Source organism: Sciurus carolinensis, chromosome 10, assembly GCF_902686445.1.
Source record: "Sciurus carolinensis chromosome 10, mSciCar1.2, whole genome shotgun sequence".
Taxonomy (NCBI): domain Eukaryota; kingdom Metazoa; phylum Chordata; class Mammalia; order Rodentia; family Sciuridae; genus Sciurus; species Sciurus carolinensis.
The window spans coordinates 108,622,605-108,640,654 of record NC_062222.1 but is presented as its reverse complement, the minus strand read 5'-3'; the positions used below and the strand labels follow the sequence as shown (position 1 = coordinate 108,640,654).

The following is an 18,050-nucleotide window of genomic DNA, read 5'->3' as shown; positions in this document are numbered from 1 at the left end:
ATCATTCTGGAAAAATGGATCCATTTTGAAATTCAACTGAAATAAGCTATCTTAAAATTTTGTATAGGAAATCATATCTAACTTCATAATTAAGATGATTTATCACATAAACAAAGCACGTCTTGCTTACATCTTACAAATAACCACTTTTTCCATGCATGACAGATTAAATGAATAGAAGGGATTGAAGGAAAGTAAGGGGATTGTGAATAATGTGTATTTGCTGGACAAAGAGGATAGTGCTACTGGGTGCACCTCAGAAGAGTTTGCATCTTTTGTCTAATTTTGTCTAATTTGTGGCCACAGTAACTTGGTGGGAGATGATTAAAAAGTCATTTTGTTGATAATGTTTGGTTTATGTGATGAGAGTGAATGTGTATCTGTTACTGAAAAAAATGACCTAATAAACTCAATGAGTTTATGACACATGCACAGTAATTTCATGAATGTGACATTTGCAATACTGTTTGTTTCTATTTACAGAAAAAATCAGAATTAAATAAATGTGCACTTGCATTAAAAAAAAAAAATGACAACCAACAACACACAAAAACCTACAGTTATCAATACATTCAATAGTGAAAGACTCAGTTTTCTCTCCGAGATAAGAAGCAACACAAGGATGCTAGTTTTCACCACTTCATACTAGAATTTCTAGTCAACGCAATTAATTAGGTAAGAGAAAGAAATAACAGATATTCAAATTGTATCTGCAGATGATATGATCGTGTATGTATAGAGAACCCTAAAGACTCCATCAAAACTCTGAGTGCGGTGGTACATGCCTATAATCCCAGTAGCTCAGGAGTCTGAGGCAGGAGGATTGCAAGTTCAAAGCCAGCCTCGGCAACTTAGTCAAACCCTGTCTCAAAATAAAAAAGGGCTGGGGATATGACTCAGGGGTTGAGTGCCCTAGGTTAAATCCCCCAGCACCAAAACCAAAAATTACGAAACAAAAACCATCATAAAAGCAAAAACAAACGTAATGTAATTAAGAGTCAATAAATGATTTCAGCAAATGCACATAACAAAAAGTTGTCTTCTCTACATTAACAATTGATGATCTAAAAAGCATATTAAGGGGCTGGGGAGATACCTCAGTCGGTAGAGTGCTTGCCTTGTAAGCACAAAGCCCTGGGTTCGATCCCCAGCACCCCCCCAAAAAAAAGCATATTAAGAAAACAGTTTCATTTACAATAGTCAAACAAAAATGAAATATTTAGAGACATGGAACTTGTAAACTTTTGAAAACTACCAAACATCGCTGAACAAAAAACTTAAAAGACCCAAGTGCATGGAAAGAAATCCTATGTTAATAGCATCCTAAAATTCATGTGACACTTTAAAGCCAAAACAATCTTGAAAAGTAGACTCACATTACTCAGTTTGAAACTTATTATAAAGTTACAGTATCAAACATGGTCATAGGGAATAAGGATATATTGACAAAATGAGCAGAACAGAGAGGTGGGACATAAACTCATACATGAATGGTTGATTTTTTATTTTTTTTGATGCAGGGAATTGAACCCAGGTCTTTGTATTCTAGTATGGGGCTATATTCCCAGCTGACAAAAGGGTGCAAAGATCAACTTTTGAGGAAAAGAACTATACAACAAATGGTGCTGGGAAAAATGATATTCACAAGCAAAAGAAAGAGTCTGAACCTTTATTTTATTCCATAAACAAAAATCAATTCAAAATTAAAGATCTTATTTTAAGAGCTAACACTAGAAAAAAATCTTAGCAGAAAATACAGTAGAAAATCTTTATGAACTTGGATTCTTATACATGAAAACAAAATTCAGGCAAACAACAACAACAAAAAAAAACTAGCCTTCATTAAAATTAAAAACTCTTATTCATCATAGGATACTATCAAGAGGTTAAATCATATACCTGGATAAGAAATTACAGGGTGATGCAGGACACTCAAAAGTTTTGCTTGCTAAATTGAACCAAAACAATATGCACAACTGATTTTTAATTATAATTACAATTACTTTACAAACTTAAGTAAGTACTTTTCCCACATCAAACCCCCTCTCCCCCAAAGATGCACGCTCAGTACCATGCCTGGCTTACTTCTAAGTTTAATCCTTTTATAACTGCCCTGCTTTGGGAATTGAACTCAGGGGTGTTTTGCCACTGAGCTACATCCCCAGCCCTTTTTATATTTAATTTTGAGACAGGGTTGTGCTAAGTTACTTTCGGCCTCAGTAAACTGCTGAGGCTGGCCTTGAACCTGTAATCCTCCTGCCTCATCCTCCTGAGTCTCTGGAATTACAGGAGTAGCCAACATAATTACTTTTTTTCACCCTGGTACTGGGAATTAAACCTAGGACCACTCTATTACTGAGTTACACCCCTAACTCTTTTGTTTTTGAGATGAGGTCTCACTAAATTACCCAGGTTGGCCTTGAACTTTGGATCTTCTTGCCTTAGCCTTCCCAGTTGCTGAGATTACAGGCAAGTGCCAGGGCACCCAACCAACACCTCTTCTAATTGTCAAGATTTTAACACCATTTTAGTGACCAAAGTTGTAGGAAACAGACATAAAATGTTGAGTTCTTTTAAAAAAAAAAAAAGAAAAAAAAAAGAAAAAAGTTGAGTTCTTAAGTTTATGATTAGACTTAATGTCCCACACAATAAAACTGTAATATTTTAAATATAAGCTGAAGTACCATTTCAAGAGTGCAAAGAAAAGTATGACAATGAGGAAAGAAAGAAGACAGTGATTTAGGGCTGGGTTTGTGGCTCAGTGGTAGAGTGCTGGCCTTGCATGCCTTGCATGTGTAAAGCACTGGGTTTGATTCTCAGCACCACAAAATATAAATAAATAAAATAAAGGTACTGTGTCTATCTACAACTAAAAAACAAACAAAAAAAACCAGTGAATTAAAGTTTCTTAGAGGCTGTTTGTAGATAATGCTCAGCCCCCCTTTTACTCTTTCATCCTGCATCATATATGAAGCTCTATTTACATAAATAGCACATCTTGGTACAGTGTTTTTACTTGTTTATAGATCTGCCACAGAATATTTTGTGTATAGGTGCATGTGTTGAAGGTATTATCTTGAGGTTGCACAAAAATGTTAATAGGAGAATTTTTTTCTCCCAGAGGACATAGGGGTGGAACCTAGAATTTTGCACATACTAGGCAAATATTCTTCCACTGAGCTACATCCCCAGTCCCTGGGGAAAATGTTTTATTTCAAGGCTTTGTTAATTATCAAACTGAAGTTAAGATAACTTTATATTAAGATAAATATAAACAGTAAAAAATCCCATATTATAAAAACTAAAATAAGCAAACTAACCTATTTCAAATACATAGACAGCTAAGTTAAGTGCAAAGAATTAGGAAACAAAACAACCAAAAAAGGTTGGTTAGGTGGGAATAATTTTGAAAGGTGAAACTTACAATAAAGGAACAGAACATTTTTATTCTAGAAAGAATAACAACAGGGGAAAACAGAGCATTATTTGTTTGTTTTTGTAGTACTAGGGATTGAACTCAGGACCTCAAGCATGCTAGGCAAGCACTCTCCCTCCGAGTTCCACCCCTACCCCCAAATTAGCATTTTTTTTGAGAAGTAAAAATAATTTGTGGAATTAATGAAAAACAGCAAGACTTACTCTTTGATATCACGAAGCTGATCAACATCTTGTGATCTTGTAAAATCTGGATCATGGGCTAGCAGGTGAATCATGTATGGAACTACATATTCAGGCAACAGTGATAATAATTTCTCTAAAGTACAAAACATCATATTAACAACAATGCTTTTATAAATCCCTTCGTATGTTTGAGTTCTAATCACTTTGGTGGTTCAGTTTCTACTTTATCCCTTCAGTTATTTATTTATTTATTTATTTGCAATGCGGGGACTGAACCCAGGGCCTTGTGCTTGCAAGGCAAGCACTCTACCAACTGAGCTATATCCCCAGCCCACCCTTCAGTTAATTATAAGTTAGAAGCAACATGATATTTAGATGATACTAAAATACTTATGCTTTAATTTTGAAAGATATTCAAGCTTAAAGATACTTGAAATATAGGAAAAAATTATTTACCCTGATATCTGAGAAATGTGTTCAAACCATCTATGCAATTACCCAAAACTGTATGCAGTATAAATAAACAGGACTCAAAATCCAGGGTATCAGTTTTTAAGTTCATCTTAAATATAATGATAACATTCTATAAAACTCCCAATGATATTATAAACTATAACAGGAATAAACGACTGCCCCTCTCAAAAACTATTACATTGTTAAGATAGTTGTGAACACTGGGAACTGCCAAGTACTTACCAGTAGCCATCGGGTTCTGTTTAATGTACTCCCTGCGTATACTGATGTTTTTTAGTAAACACTGTCGTGCATGTGCTCTTCTCTCCTTCACAGGATCTTTGGCACACAAGGCAAAGATCGCCATGTACTCCAATGGGAGCAGTAACTTTACAAGAGCCTTATGTAGCTTCTGAGCAAATATCTGCCTTACTTGGTAACACTCATCCTATAGCACAGAAACAAAAGCACTTAATTACCAAAAAAGGGAGCACTTTAAGCATTTTTGTCTTGTTTTGTAAAATAATAATGATGTTGGGAGAATAAACTAGCAATCTCTTTAGTGCATATATTCATACATTAAATGGATCTGCAGTTATATGAAAGTAAATGAATTTAACTTGACAGAGATGTATATGGCAAAAAAAAAAAAAAAGATTGTTACTTACATTAATAACAAGTGCACAGAGTTGAAATTGTTCTGGAGTAATAATTTCATGGTAACAAGGTTCCTGAGCAAGCTTCATTATGGCACTACCAGCAGCTAATCGCAAGCGAGACATATCAGATTTACTATAAACAAACAAAAAAGAAATAAACATTTCCTATAACCATTATCATTCATAAAAATGCTTTGACCCCTTTTTGAGTATAAGATCCATAGGATAAAATTTATGCTTAAAATAATATAAGGTACAAATACAAGAAAGCTACTTTGAGTCCATGAATTTCACGTAGGGGGAAAAAGGCTCAAATCACTGTGACTCTTTGATAACACATTTATCTGCCTTCATTTCTAATCATGCTCCAGCTCAATCCACCAGAGACAAACAACTCTGTCTACTCTTTTTGTTTGTTTGTTTGGTGCTGGGGCTGAACCCAGGGCCTCATGCATGTTACACAAGCAGTCTACCACTGAACCACATCTCTAGCCCTAATTTTGCTTACTCTTGCAATCAAACTAATTTTAATACCAGAAAGAGCCATTTACATTAGGATCTCAAGTCATTATAGAAAATGTGATTTAAAAAATGAAAACAACCAAAGAATTAAAAAAAATTCAGTATCATTTTAAATCTACTTCCTACATTGTTTATGCATATACATACAGACACACGTAACAGATATCTAGCTTAATCCTACAATGTCTGATGAAATGTCAGGGAAGCAGTTAGGAGGGAAATAGTATCAGACAAATACCTAAAAGGAAAGGATACAGAGATTAAGAACCAGTGTTCATCTTAGTACTAGTCCCTGGGGACAACTTCCTACCCGAAAATGAAGTTTTTAAAACTATGAGGCATTCCGCACTCCCACCTTCACTCCATAAACTTATATAATGTAAGTGATAATATGTGACAATGAATGGGATGAAGGACAGTCTTCCTACTTCAATTTTTTTCTTTCTTTTTGTTTTGTAGTACTTGGGACAGAACCCAGGGGCACTCTACTACTAAGCTTTTTTGTATGTTCAAAAGAGAATAAAAAATAAATGACTGTATATAAATATGTATGCAAAACAAGGGATCAACATCCCTCTTCTTTTTTGAGACAGGGTCTTACTAAGTTGCTGACCCTGGCCTGGAACTTGTGATATTCCTGCCTCAGTCTCCTGTGTAGCTAGGATTACAGGTGGCAACACCAAGCCTGACCCTACTTCAATTTATAAGGTACACAACATGGCTTTTTATTTTGAAGATTTTAGGAATGGGAAGAAAAAAACTGGGACTTTTGCTTAGCATACAGAGAAGGAAATATGGTATACTAAGACAATTAGATTATTAAAGTGAGTACTTGTTGGTGGCACACGCCTGTATTCCCAGTGACTAGAGAAGCTGAGACTTAAGAATTCCACAACTTAGTGAGATCTTGTCTCAAAAGTAAAAAACCAAAACAAACAAACAAAAAAATGGGGATGCTGGGGTATATAGGGGCTTAACCAAGTGATAGAGCACCCTGGCTTAAGTCCCCAGTACCAAACAAACAAACAAACAAATAGTGAGCACTGGTAACATTGAGGCATCCTCAAATAGCTTCTCTAGCAGATGAATCAGGAATGAATGTAAATAAGAGGTATTATTTGAATGCTTGCTTTGTCCCAGAATAATTTTCTATAAGATGAGGTCATTGAAGCTAAGAAAAAGCAAGTGCTTTACTCAAGTTCACACAGTTAATAAAGAGAATATTGTTTCTAATTCTAGAGTCTAAGCTATCACCACTTTACATATAAGATTTAAAAGTCCATGATACTTGTCTTCTATAGTTAATCATTCCCTTATTTTTTCTGATAAATTATGATGGAAAACATTTGTGTGTATATTTTTATGATTCTTTTATTATTTCACAAATGTAAAAGTACTGGGTCAAAGGATAAGAACTATTTGGTGGTGGTGGGGGAGTGTGCTTCTAGGGATTGAACCCAGGGATGTGCTACCACTAAGTTACAGCCCCAGGCATTTTTAAAAAAATTCTTTTTATTTGTCAATGGATCTTTTATTTTTATTTATTTATATGAGGTGCTGAGGATTGAACCCAGGGCCTCATACATGCCAGGCAAGTGCTCTACCACTAAGCCATATCTCCAGTTCTAGCCCCAGCATTTTTTATTTTAATTTTGAGACAGGGTCTTGCTAAGTTGCCAAGACTGGCCTCCAACTTGCCATCTTCCCACTTCAGCCTCCCGAGTAGTTGGGATTATAGTATACACCACTGTGTTTGACTGAATAAGAATATTTCTAAGGATCTAGATATCAAAAGCCTAATGTTTCTATAAAGATGACTGGTTTAGGCTGGGGACATAGCTCAGTTGGTAGAGTGCTTGCCTTGCAAGCACAAGGCCCTGGGTTCAATCCCCAGCACTGTAAAAAAAAAAAAAAAAAAAAAAGTGATTGGTTTATACTCACAAGAGTAATGACAGAAGTCATCTGCCTCATTCACTAAACAAAAATTTCTTTAAAAAAGATTTATTTCCTGGACTGGGGAGATAGCTCAGTCGGTAGAGTGCTTGCCTTGCAAGCACAAGGCCCTGGGTTCGATCCCTAGCACCAAAAAAAAAAAAAAAGATTTATTTCCTGATTTGGTAGGCAAATGAGGGATCACTTAAATTTAAATTATATTAACTACACGTGGTAGTGATGTTAAACTTTTTTTTTTTTTTTCAGGTCAATTGATAATATTTACTGGGGATCCTGCATATGTATCATTAATTTGTACAAGCTCATTACTATATAATCAGTGTACAGCTATCCCATATTTAAGCTTCTCATTATCCCTAACCCAGCTCTTATAATCATCACTTTGTTTATAAAAGGCTAACCTTGGCTTACTTTAATTTACTAAAGCACTTAGCACCATCTATTGTAATTGCTCACATTTTATCTCCTCTACTAGACTACATATTTCTTGGAGGGAAGGATTTTTGTATCTTTAAATAACACAGCAGGTGCCAGGCATGGTGCAGCATACCTATAATCCCAGTGACTTGGGGGTGGGGGTTGGTTAAGGTAGGAGGATTCCAAGTTCAAGGCCAGTCTCAGCAATTTAGTAAGACCCTATCTCAAAAGAAAAAATAAAAAGGGCTGGGGATGTAGATCAGTGTAAAGTGCCTCTCGGGTTCAACTCCAGTACAAAATAAAATAAAACACACACACACACACAAAACCCCACACAGCAGTACCTGGTATCTAACAGTGCTCAATAAATAATAAATGCACAAAGAAATGATTAAATATCTGTCCTCTAACATAATTTTTAAAGAAGGAACGCTTCACAAGCAGAACTCTAGTTATCTCTACTGGTGCACTTGCCCCCTAAGTAAACCAAGAATTCTTCTGGGGTATGGGATAGTGGGGATTGAACAGCGGTACTCTACCACTGAGCTATATCCCCAGTCATTTTTATTTTTATTTTGAGACAGGGTCTTACTAATTAGCCCAGGCTGGGCTCCAACTTGTGATCTTCCCACCTCAGCCTCCCAAGTAGCTGGGATTACGGGTGTGTGCCACCATGCCTGGTGTAAACCAAGAATTTGAAAGAAAAAAAAAAAAGCAATTGAAAAATGGGTGTTATTTCCATCTTAAAAGGAACAGAAAAGAGATGGGAATTAAAAAGACTTGAAGAATAGAAATAGAAAACAATTTGCTTTGTTTCTTGAATCTGTAGAATCATATATTGTCTCTTCTGGAAAACTACTAGGTGGCTTTAATTCTTTATTCTTTGAAGCACCAATGACATTTGTATTCCCTTCATGATATTTAAGTCTCTACAACTTGTTTTATCACTCTACTACAAGGTAAGTTTCTTGAAGACAACAACTGATCTTATCTTTTTTATTTTTTTGGTGCAAGGCTTATCAAAGGGTTTGGCAAAGTTAAGAAATTCAACAAATTCTGTTTTTGAACCAAGGGTTTGATGTTAACTGCAACATTCAACTATAATGATTATAACTAGTTCTTTTATGTTCATAGTCTTTAGAAGTAAAGAAAACTACACAAAGCTTACTAAAATAAATGCATTCTAAGAGATATAAACCCCAGTGACTACTTAAGGTTTGATTCCAGAGCACCTAGTACAATTACAACATTCTATATTAATTAGGTAAATAATTCCAATGCAAGCTCTTACCAAATTTTCTGAGCTAAGGAAACTGAAAAGGAAGAAAAATCTCACCTGATCCTTTTTTGCTCTGTCAGGTCACCCTCACTAACCAACATCGCCGATAATAACCGAAGAGTTGAATTGGCTGATTTAGATTGGTTGTTTTTCATACCCAACAGCCACCTTACCAGAAGTTTAATTGCCTGTACCTATAAAATATTAACATGCTAAAAAAAGAAAGCAACTTACAATTCCAATTAAGGGAAGATAATTTATAATAATTAATGAGCTTACTGAGGTTACATATCTGCACATTTTACTATACAGTTCTAAGTGATAAATAACAGTAACAGTAAGAACTAATATTTATTCAGTAGTTATAGTAGCAGGCACTTTTCCTAGAGCTATATGTATATTATTTTAGTAAATCTCCCTAACAACTCTATAAGGGAAATATTCTTATTTCCAGCAGATAAGGCAATTTATTATTAATAAATAATCTGTGCAGCATCTGGCTCCTGAACTCTGATTTCTGACACTGGAACATTTGTCCAAGATTTTTACATCATTCAAAAATATGTGGTTTAAAATTATCTATTTAGCTGGTTGGGGTTGTGGCTCACTGGTAGAGCCCTTGCCTAGCATGTGTGAGGTACTGGTTTTGATCCTCAGCACCATATAAAAAAATGAATAAATAAAATAAAGGTATTATGTCCATCTACAGCTAAATAAATAAATAAATAAATAAATAAATAAATAAATAAAAATTATTTAGAATAGTGGCTACTAAAGCCTGGAAAGGTTGTGAAGAGGGGTAATGGAGAACAGATATAGGAATAAAGTTGGATAGAAGGAATAACTTATAAAGTTCTGTAGCATAGTAGGGTAACTATAGTTGACAATTAGTACTTCAGAATAGCTAGTAGAAGAATTTTGAATGTTCCCAGCCCAGAGAAATAATAAATGTCTGAACTAATTATCTTGATTTATTATATGTTAAATATGTACTGATTTGTCACACTATATGCTGTAAATATGTACAATTACTATGTGTCAATCAGATAAAACATTTTAAAAAACTTTGAAAATATTCTGATTAACAACAACTATTTAGACAGGATCTCACATTTTCCTCTTATATTTTTACAGTACTGAAAAACAAGAAACCATGACACCTACTTCAGTCTTACTTAACAGTCTCACCCCCAAAACTGGGATTTCCATAATTATTTATGGCCATATTTATTTAGAGGTATCTACTCAATAAAGACTGAATCAACATATGTGAAAGCTAGCCAAAGATCTAAGTATCAGTTAGTATACTTATTGATAATCTGGAAAAAATTTTGTAGACTACATGATGATTATGAAGTAAAATATTATAGAAAATGATAAAATCTCATATTTTAAATTCCAAGTCCAGTCCTTTAAAAAAATTAGCTGTAATAACATTCAATTAACATCTATCAAAAGCCACCAACTTAATAACAACAATCTGTCCCTGCTAAGTGATTACTGATCTGTTTGTAGATTATGGTGAGGCTAGACATAAAATGCCTCTGACCACAAATATTTCACAAAATATCTCTGTGTACACCAGCCTTACCAAATTCATTTGGCCTGAAGACACATATATACAAGGAACTACAATTTGAGAAAAAAACACAATTTTTTAAAATTATGGATTTTAAAATAAGGTACCTTGCTTAAATGCTTATTAACTGTTAGGTTAAAAAAAGTTATCTATGGACATTCCTCAAGTAAAGGTAATGAGGACCTACACAAATTTACCTTTGCTAGTACTTCAGGGGAAACCTCTTCATCTGGAGACCACAATTTTCCATTCTTCTCGCCTGTTGACTATGAACAAGTGAAAAAATTTAGCTTTTAGATAGAAAAAATTTCAAGTTTTTAATGCTGACCAATGCCAAGTTCTGGGAAAAGTTAAGTCTCATAGCAGAGTTTGGAAAAGAAGAACAAAGTTGGAAGAGTCATTCTCCAAGTTCAAAACTTAACTTTTAAACCTATATAATCAAGACAGCATGGTTAGTTCTAGGACAAGGATAGACAAATAGAGCAATGGAACAGAATAGAGAACCCAGAAGACCCTTGTATAATTTTTTTTTTTTTTTTTTGGTACTGAGGATTTAACAAGGGGCACTTTACCACCAAGTTACATCCCTAGCCCTTTTTGCTTTTTTATTTTGAGTCAGGGTCTCACTGAGTTGCTTAGTGCTTTGCTAAGTTGCTGAGGCTGGTCTTGAACTTGTGATCCTCTTGTCTCAGCCTGCTGAACTGCTAGATTAGAGGTGTATGCCACTGGGCCCAGTTTGTGTAATTCATTTTTGAAAAGGGGCTAAGAAAAATCCTTGGGGAAAGAATGGTCTCTTCAACAAATGGTGCTGGAAAAACTATGTATCCATAAGCAAAAGAAAGAAGCTGGACTATTATACCATATACAATCATTAACTTAAAATGAATCAAAGATCTTTAAGAGCTGAAAATATAAAACTCTTAGAAGAGAACGCAGGGGAAAAAAGTCCCATGATCTTGGATTTGGCAAATACTTTAAAAGGATTAAATATTCAGACTATATAAAGTTTTAAAACTCAACAACAAACACAGACAACTGAAAAAGAACTTGAATGACAGTTCTCAAGAAGATATATAGATGGTCAATAAGCACATAAAAAAAATTCTCAACATCATTATTTATCAAGGAAAATGCAAATCAAAACCATGAGATACCATTCTATTTCCACTAGCATAGCTATTGTTTGTTTGTTTGTCTGTTTTTGTGGTGCTGGGGATTGAACCCAGGGCCTTGTGCATGCAAGGCAAGCAATCTACCAACTGATTTATATCCCCAGCCCAACTATTGTCTTTTTGAAAAGTAAAACAGTGAGATTTAGCAAAGATGTAGAGAAACTTGAATTCTCATGCATTGCTGGCAAGAATAGAAAATGATATGGCCACTGTGGAGAATAATCCAGTGGTTTCTCAAAAATTTCAACACAGAATAACCATGTGACCCAGCAATTTTACTCTAAGGTACATACCAAAATATTAGAAATGGGAACCTAAATGTTCATATTAGCATTATTTACAATAGCCAAGAGATAGAAACAATCTGAGAGTCCAACAGATAAATGTGGGATACCTTATTGTTCAGTTATGAAAGTAATGAAGTTCTGACATACTACAAGATGGATAAACTTTTAAAACATGCTAAATGAAGCCAGGTGCTGGGGTGCATGCCTGTAACCCCAGTGCCTTGGGAGGCTAAGGCAGGAGAATCTCAAGTTCAAATCCAGCCTCACCAACTTACAGAGCCTCTAACCAATTCAGTGAGACTCTGTCTAATAAAATATAAAAAGGGGCTAGGGATGTGGTTCAGGGGTTGAGTGCCCCTGGGTTTAATTCCCAGAACTAAAAATAAATAATTTTTTAAAAAACATGCTAAATGAAATAAACTAGACACAAGAGAGATATACTAGAATAGGCAAATTCACAAAGAAAGTGGAATAGAGGTTCTGAGGGGATAGGGTAGAAGGTAAGGAGAAGTTATTGCTTAATGGGTACAGAATTTCTATTTGGGATAATTAAAGAGATCTAGAGATCAATGGTGGTGGTGATTAGACAGCAAGGAGGATCTATACAATGTCAGTGAATTGTACACTTAATATGAGAAATTTAATATATATTTTGTCACAATTAGAAAAATAAATCAATAATGACCCTCTTAAATAGGTTCTATCAGAGAGAATGGCTAATGTGTATACATGAGTATGATAGGAGATTCCTTTTTTTTGGGAGGTACTTGGAACTGAACCCAGGAGATGCCCCCAGCCCTTTTAATTTATTATTTTGAGAGAGGGTCTTACTAAATTGCTAAAGCTTTCTTGAACTTGTGATTCTCTTGCCTCAGCCTTCCAAGTCACTGGTGTGGTCCCCTGAACAGGGCTAGAAAGGAGGATTTCTAATGATCACAGTAGAAGAGCTGTGGCTAACAACAATTAATTGAATGCTTCAAAATAGCTAGCAGGGAGGATCTTGGATGTTCTCGACACAAAGTGATCTCATTATGTCAGATGTGATAGATTGAAAAATCACACTGTACTCCCTTAGTAATAACTATTTGTCAATCATTTATTTATTTTTTTTTTGGTACTGGGGATTGAACCCAGGGGCATTTAACCACTCAGCCACATCCCAGGGTTTTGCTGAGTTGCTAAGTGCCTTGCTAAGTTGCTCATCATCTAGAAGGTGCCTTAAATTCCACATTTGTTGCCAGCCACATTTATCAAGGGTACAAACAAGAGCATGGCTATGTGGAGTGGGGACATGAAATATGTACCATGTTCTCTCCTCCTTGAATCCAAAGGGAGTGAGTAGAGATGTGGGTATGGAACATATACACTAGCAGGTCTATCTTTTCAAGTTCCTAATATTTTTTGGGAGGGTGAATTAGTGATTAAATCCAGGAGTACTTAACCACTGAGTCACATCCCCAGTCCTTTTTAATTTTTATTTTGTGATTGGGTCTTGCTAAGAAGCTGTGTAGGGCCTTGCTAAGTTGCTAAGGCTGGCTTTGACTTGCAATCCTCCTGCCTTAGCCTCCCAAGCAGCTAGGATCATGGGTGTGGTCACCACACCTGGAAAGTTCCTAGTAGTGAGGGCTCAAAACTATTTGACTATGTGGAAAAGTTAGAGAAGATTTAGATAATTTGATTTGTGTTAACATTGAACTGAAAGTCAATCCATTATGGAAGAATGGTTTGTGTCTATATTTAATAACTTTTTTATAATTGAGATCCATTTGGTAAACTAGTGATCCCTCCCTACACCCCTCATAGTACCCAGGATGGAACCAGGGCAATACTCATCCTAGGCAAGTGTTCAATTGCTCTTCCACTGAGCTATATCCCCAGTACTGTTTTTTTAATTTCCTTTTAAAAATTTTCTGCTGACCTTGAATTTGTAATTCTGCTTCAACCTCCCAAGCAGCAGCTAGGATTACAAGCATGTATCACCATGCCTTGGGTAATCCACTTATGTTTTTAACAGTGTTTGGTAACTCAAAATTCTATCAATCCAGAAAACTGTAAATGATCATTTACAAATCTGGATAATAGCATTTGACATATATTTTACTTAATGAGGCATACGTCTTATGTTCTCATTTTTTCTTTTCTTGGTGCTAGCAACTGAACCCAGTTCCTTCACACATGCTAAGCATGCACTCTACCACTGAGCTATAACCTTGTCCCCATTTATCACTTTCTTCCTTTCTCTCTCTCTTTTTTTTTTGTTACTAAAGATTTAACCCAGGAGCACTACTTTTACCACTGAGCTACATCCCAGTACTTCCTATTATGAGACAGGGTCTCATTAAGTTGCTGAGGCTGGCCTCAAATTTGTCATACTCCTGTCTCAGCCTTCCTAATCAACTGGATATAGGTGTGTGCCACCATACCCAGTTAGTAGTATTTTTTCTTTCTTAAATGTTAAGTTCTAGTAACAGCTATCTAGAAAATTAGTAAATAAACAAGGAGGGCCAATGTAGAAAAATTTTAAAGGAAAAGAGAAGGATTGGGGATATAACTTAGGAGTAGGCTGTGTGCTTAGCATGTATGAAGCCCTGGGTTCAATCCACAGTTTAAAAAAATAGAGAATTATATCCAGATAAAGAAACAGAAATGAGGTTTTTGTGATAAAGATATAAAAGTCAATCTCATGATTCTAAATTTAATTAAATGAGAAACTTACCCTGTCATTCATTAGTAGATCTTTCACAATAAAATTTGCTACTACAGATTTCATTGGGGAAGCAAACTGATCTGGTGCTAACATAGAAATGTGGCCCAGTGAAACTAATGGAGTTATAAGTTGTTCTGGTACATCAGCATTCAGACTTCTACTGAGTGGCTATAAAAATAAAACACAAAAAATTACTAGTTTGTTTTATAAATACGTAAAGATTTTATGGAAACAGATTTTTCCTGAGTCCTTCAAATTTATCATGCCCAAATCAGTCTATTTAAATGATATGATCATTTCAACCACATTAGTTTCTTAATTCACTTATTGAAAACAAGATTGAAAAAATGTAGAAAAAAGATAAAGGAAAAAAATTAAACCCAAATAAAAGAAATAAAAATAAGAATATTTCTGCTTCATCAAATCTGCATTATTTCTAGCCCTTCTACATTAGGTTTGCCATGCTGGTAGATTTCTTATTCTGTGGGGACATTTTAATGACCTGGAAAAATAAAAAGTTCAGAGTTCATGGGGTTTTGTTCATATTCTTTCTAAATCATGATAATAGGACTACCTTTCTAGTAGCCGAATGAAACTAAAAATCATATTGAAAAAAAAAGTGAAACAAGATTTATTTTCATGTGGGGTTGTTAGGTACTTAAACAAGGTTGTTCAAAGTCATTATTAACATGTTGTAAGGATAAATGGACCACTGAGCCAATGAGGCCAAAATTAAGTAAAATGATGTTATACACAGTACATATCCTTCAATATGAAATTTCTGAACACATGACCTGAACTAAGTGCTGAAAATACAGTGCTGAATAAAACAGATGGAATCCCTGCTCCCCAAGGAATTTATATTCTAGGGTAGGACTACATACAAATAACTTTTTTAAAAATCTAACTTCCATTTTATCAAACCACAGAACTTAATAAAGACCAAAATAAATAGATCCTATGTATTATATATACCTCAAAAATCTGTGCAAGCTGGACTTCTTTATTTGTGAAAATGGCATGTATACAGTGCACAGCCTGTTTTGCTTGGTGTGGAGTACCCCTCTTTGCTTTTTGATGTAAAATAGGAATTAAGGTCCTGCAAAAAATAATATCATAGTTGTTTTTTTTTCTTCTTCTTCTTTATCTTTACCATCTTAAAGCCCATAAAGCCACCAATATTCTTTTGGTTGACTCCCACTTCCCCTGTTTGGATGATGCTGGGATAGAAACTTCTTTTAATAATTATCTGATTTACCAAATGATTTAAAGCACCCTGTCTGTTCCCAAGTGCAAAACAAGAAAACAATGCCTCAAAGGGTATTTTAAGGAGACATTTTCATTTAAAGCTACCTCACAAATATGGAAAAATAACAACCATATTTAATTTAGTACCTTTTTATAATTCCCTTTAATTATTTCCAAGTAGCCATGAAGAAACAGTAGCAAAAGGTTGTTTTATTAAATAGCTTAAATGTAACAGTAAGTATGCACATATACATATATAGTATTGATAAAATGATACTAAATGTATCATAGACATTCATAAAAATGATTTCCTTTATGTTTTTTGAATTTCAGCTTTTTAAAAATGAACAAACTATTTTATAATCAGAAGAAAACTTTTAAAGAAAAATAAAATTTAAGGAAAGATACTTGTTGTATATTTAATTTGCAATAAGAAAAGATTCTATTTTATGGACCATATGGTTGTTGACATCAAATGCAGTGGTGATGTGCAAAGGGTTCCCTTTATGAAAACATAAAGGCAGACCTCAATAAAAATATCCAAGGGTTCAGACCATGCATCTCGACCAAAAAACTTGAACAAATGCTAGTCACTATAAATCTGACTTGATATATATGAATATACCTCAAGTTTCTCTCCATAGAGAATTTAGAGTTATGGGATTGGGATTTCCATGCTCAAATAGACCTCTACAACTGAAAGCCATATAGTTTTTCTTTTACAAACTTGTTTATGAGCGTAACATTGCTTGCATAATAACACCAGTGAATACAAAAAGGAGATACAGCTTTTATTTGCAGTGCTGGGGATCGAACCCAGGGCCTTGTGCTTGCAAGGCAAGCACTCTACCGACTAAGCTATCTCCCCAGCCTGGAGATACAGCTTTGATCAGACCGTTGTTAAATGTATTACTAATTTCTCTTACAAAATTGAAATGATGATACAAAAATAAAATTTAAATTTTCTCTTTGTTTTTACTAGAGTGCTATAATACAAGGTGTCATCAAGTTGTTATTGCAGTCTTCATGTTGTAGTTTTTGGCTTTTCAGTGATTACCTCCTTTTTTCCCTACTATTATACTTAAGAACAAGAGATTTTATTCCTTATGTTCAAAGTTAACTCTTCCACTTCTACCCATTTTTCTACTGTTTTCTTTGGGATAGAATTCTTTTAAGAATAGATTTTTTTCTTTAAAAAAAAAAAAAAGTATAGACTTTTCTACCCTGAAAAACTCACCAGAAATTATCCTACCACGTCAATGATCTTTTCAATAATGTACACATATAAAGATTATCATCTCTAGATTATAAACTCCTTAAGGGCAGGGACGGACTAGGCAATTCTTTTGTGTTCACTACAGTGCTGAGAATAAAAAGAATGTACATTAAATCTGACTTATTTCACAAATCATTAGCTTACAAATTTAATAAAACCCTCAGGAGTCCACTTGTCCTACTATTACTCTGCCAGGAAAAACTTTTCTGTATTTGGATATACCACAAACTACCTGATATCCCTGGGAAACCTGATTCAATAGCTATGAACAATGTATATTCTTCCTCCAAAAGATGTCCCCCACATATTTTAAATCTAAACAATAACTCTCAGCACAAATTTGATTGTAATCAATGAAACCAAATGAAACTAAAATGTACTTGATTTCCGTGAGGAGAGGAGAGCTGATCAAAGAAAACAAAAGTACCATTGTCAACAACCATGCAAATTATAAACACATCATAAACACTTTATACCATTTGCCTCATTCTTGGTGAGATGTGAAGGCAACAGCTATTGAATTTATAATCCAGTTAGAGAAAAATGAACATATACAAATTAGAAAGATATATTAATCACAAATAAAATAATAAATTCTGTGATAACTACTACTACTACTACTACTTCTTTGTGGTAAACTGGGCATTGAAAACTCATACAGGGTAGGCAAGTACTCTACCACTGAACTACATCTCCAGCCCTTTTTATTATTTTTAAATTTTGAGACAGGAGCACTAAGTTGCCCAGGCTCGATGTGAACTTGCAATCCTCATGCCTTAGCCTTCCAGGTAGCTGGAATTACAAATATACGCCACTGAAATTGGTCTGTGATAACTTCTGTTTTTTAATATTTTTAAATCAGTTTTTTCATAAAACT

At 34.6% G+C, this 18,050-nt stretch overlaps 1 protein-coding gene across 3 annotated transcripts in view; it reads right to left on the bottom strand.

Annotated features, from left to right (window-relative positions):
• Pds5a (PDS5 cohesin associated factor A) overlaps positions 1-18,050 on the bottom strand; it is a 144,780-nt gene that overhangs the window by 17,012 nt on the left and 109,718 nt on the right. For all 3 annotated transcript variants that reach the window (XM_047565791.1, XM_047565792.1, XM_047565793.1), the window contains exons 20-26: positions 15,625-15,748; positions 14,659-14,817; positions 10,681-10,749; positions 8,962-9,098; positions 4,743-4,866; positions 4,318-4,522; positions 3,640-3,754 (exon numbers count right to left, since the gene is read on the bottom strand). In XM_047565791.1, coding sequence (XP_047421747.1) covers positions 3,640-3,754; positions 4,318-4,522; positions 4,743-4,866; positions 8,962-9,098; positions 10,681-10,749; positions 14,659-14,817; positions 15,625-15,748 — 933 coding nt within the window. The remainder of the gene's footprint in view (positions 1-3,639; positions 3,755-4,317; positions 4,523-4,742; positions 4,867-8,961; positions 9,099-10,680; positions 10,750-14,658; positions 14,818-15,624; positions 15,749-18,050) is intronic.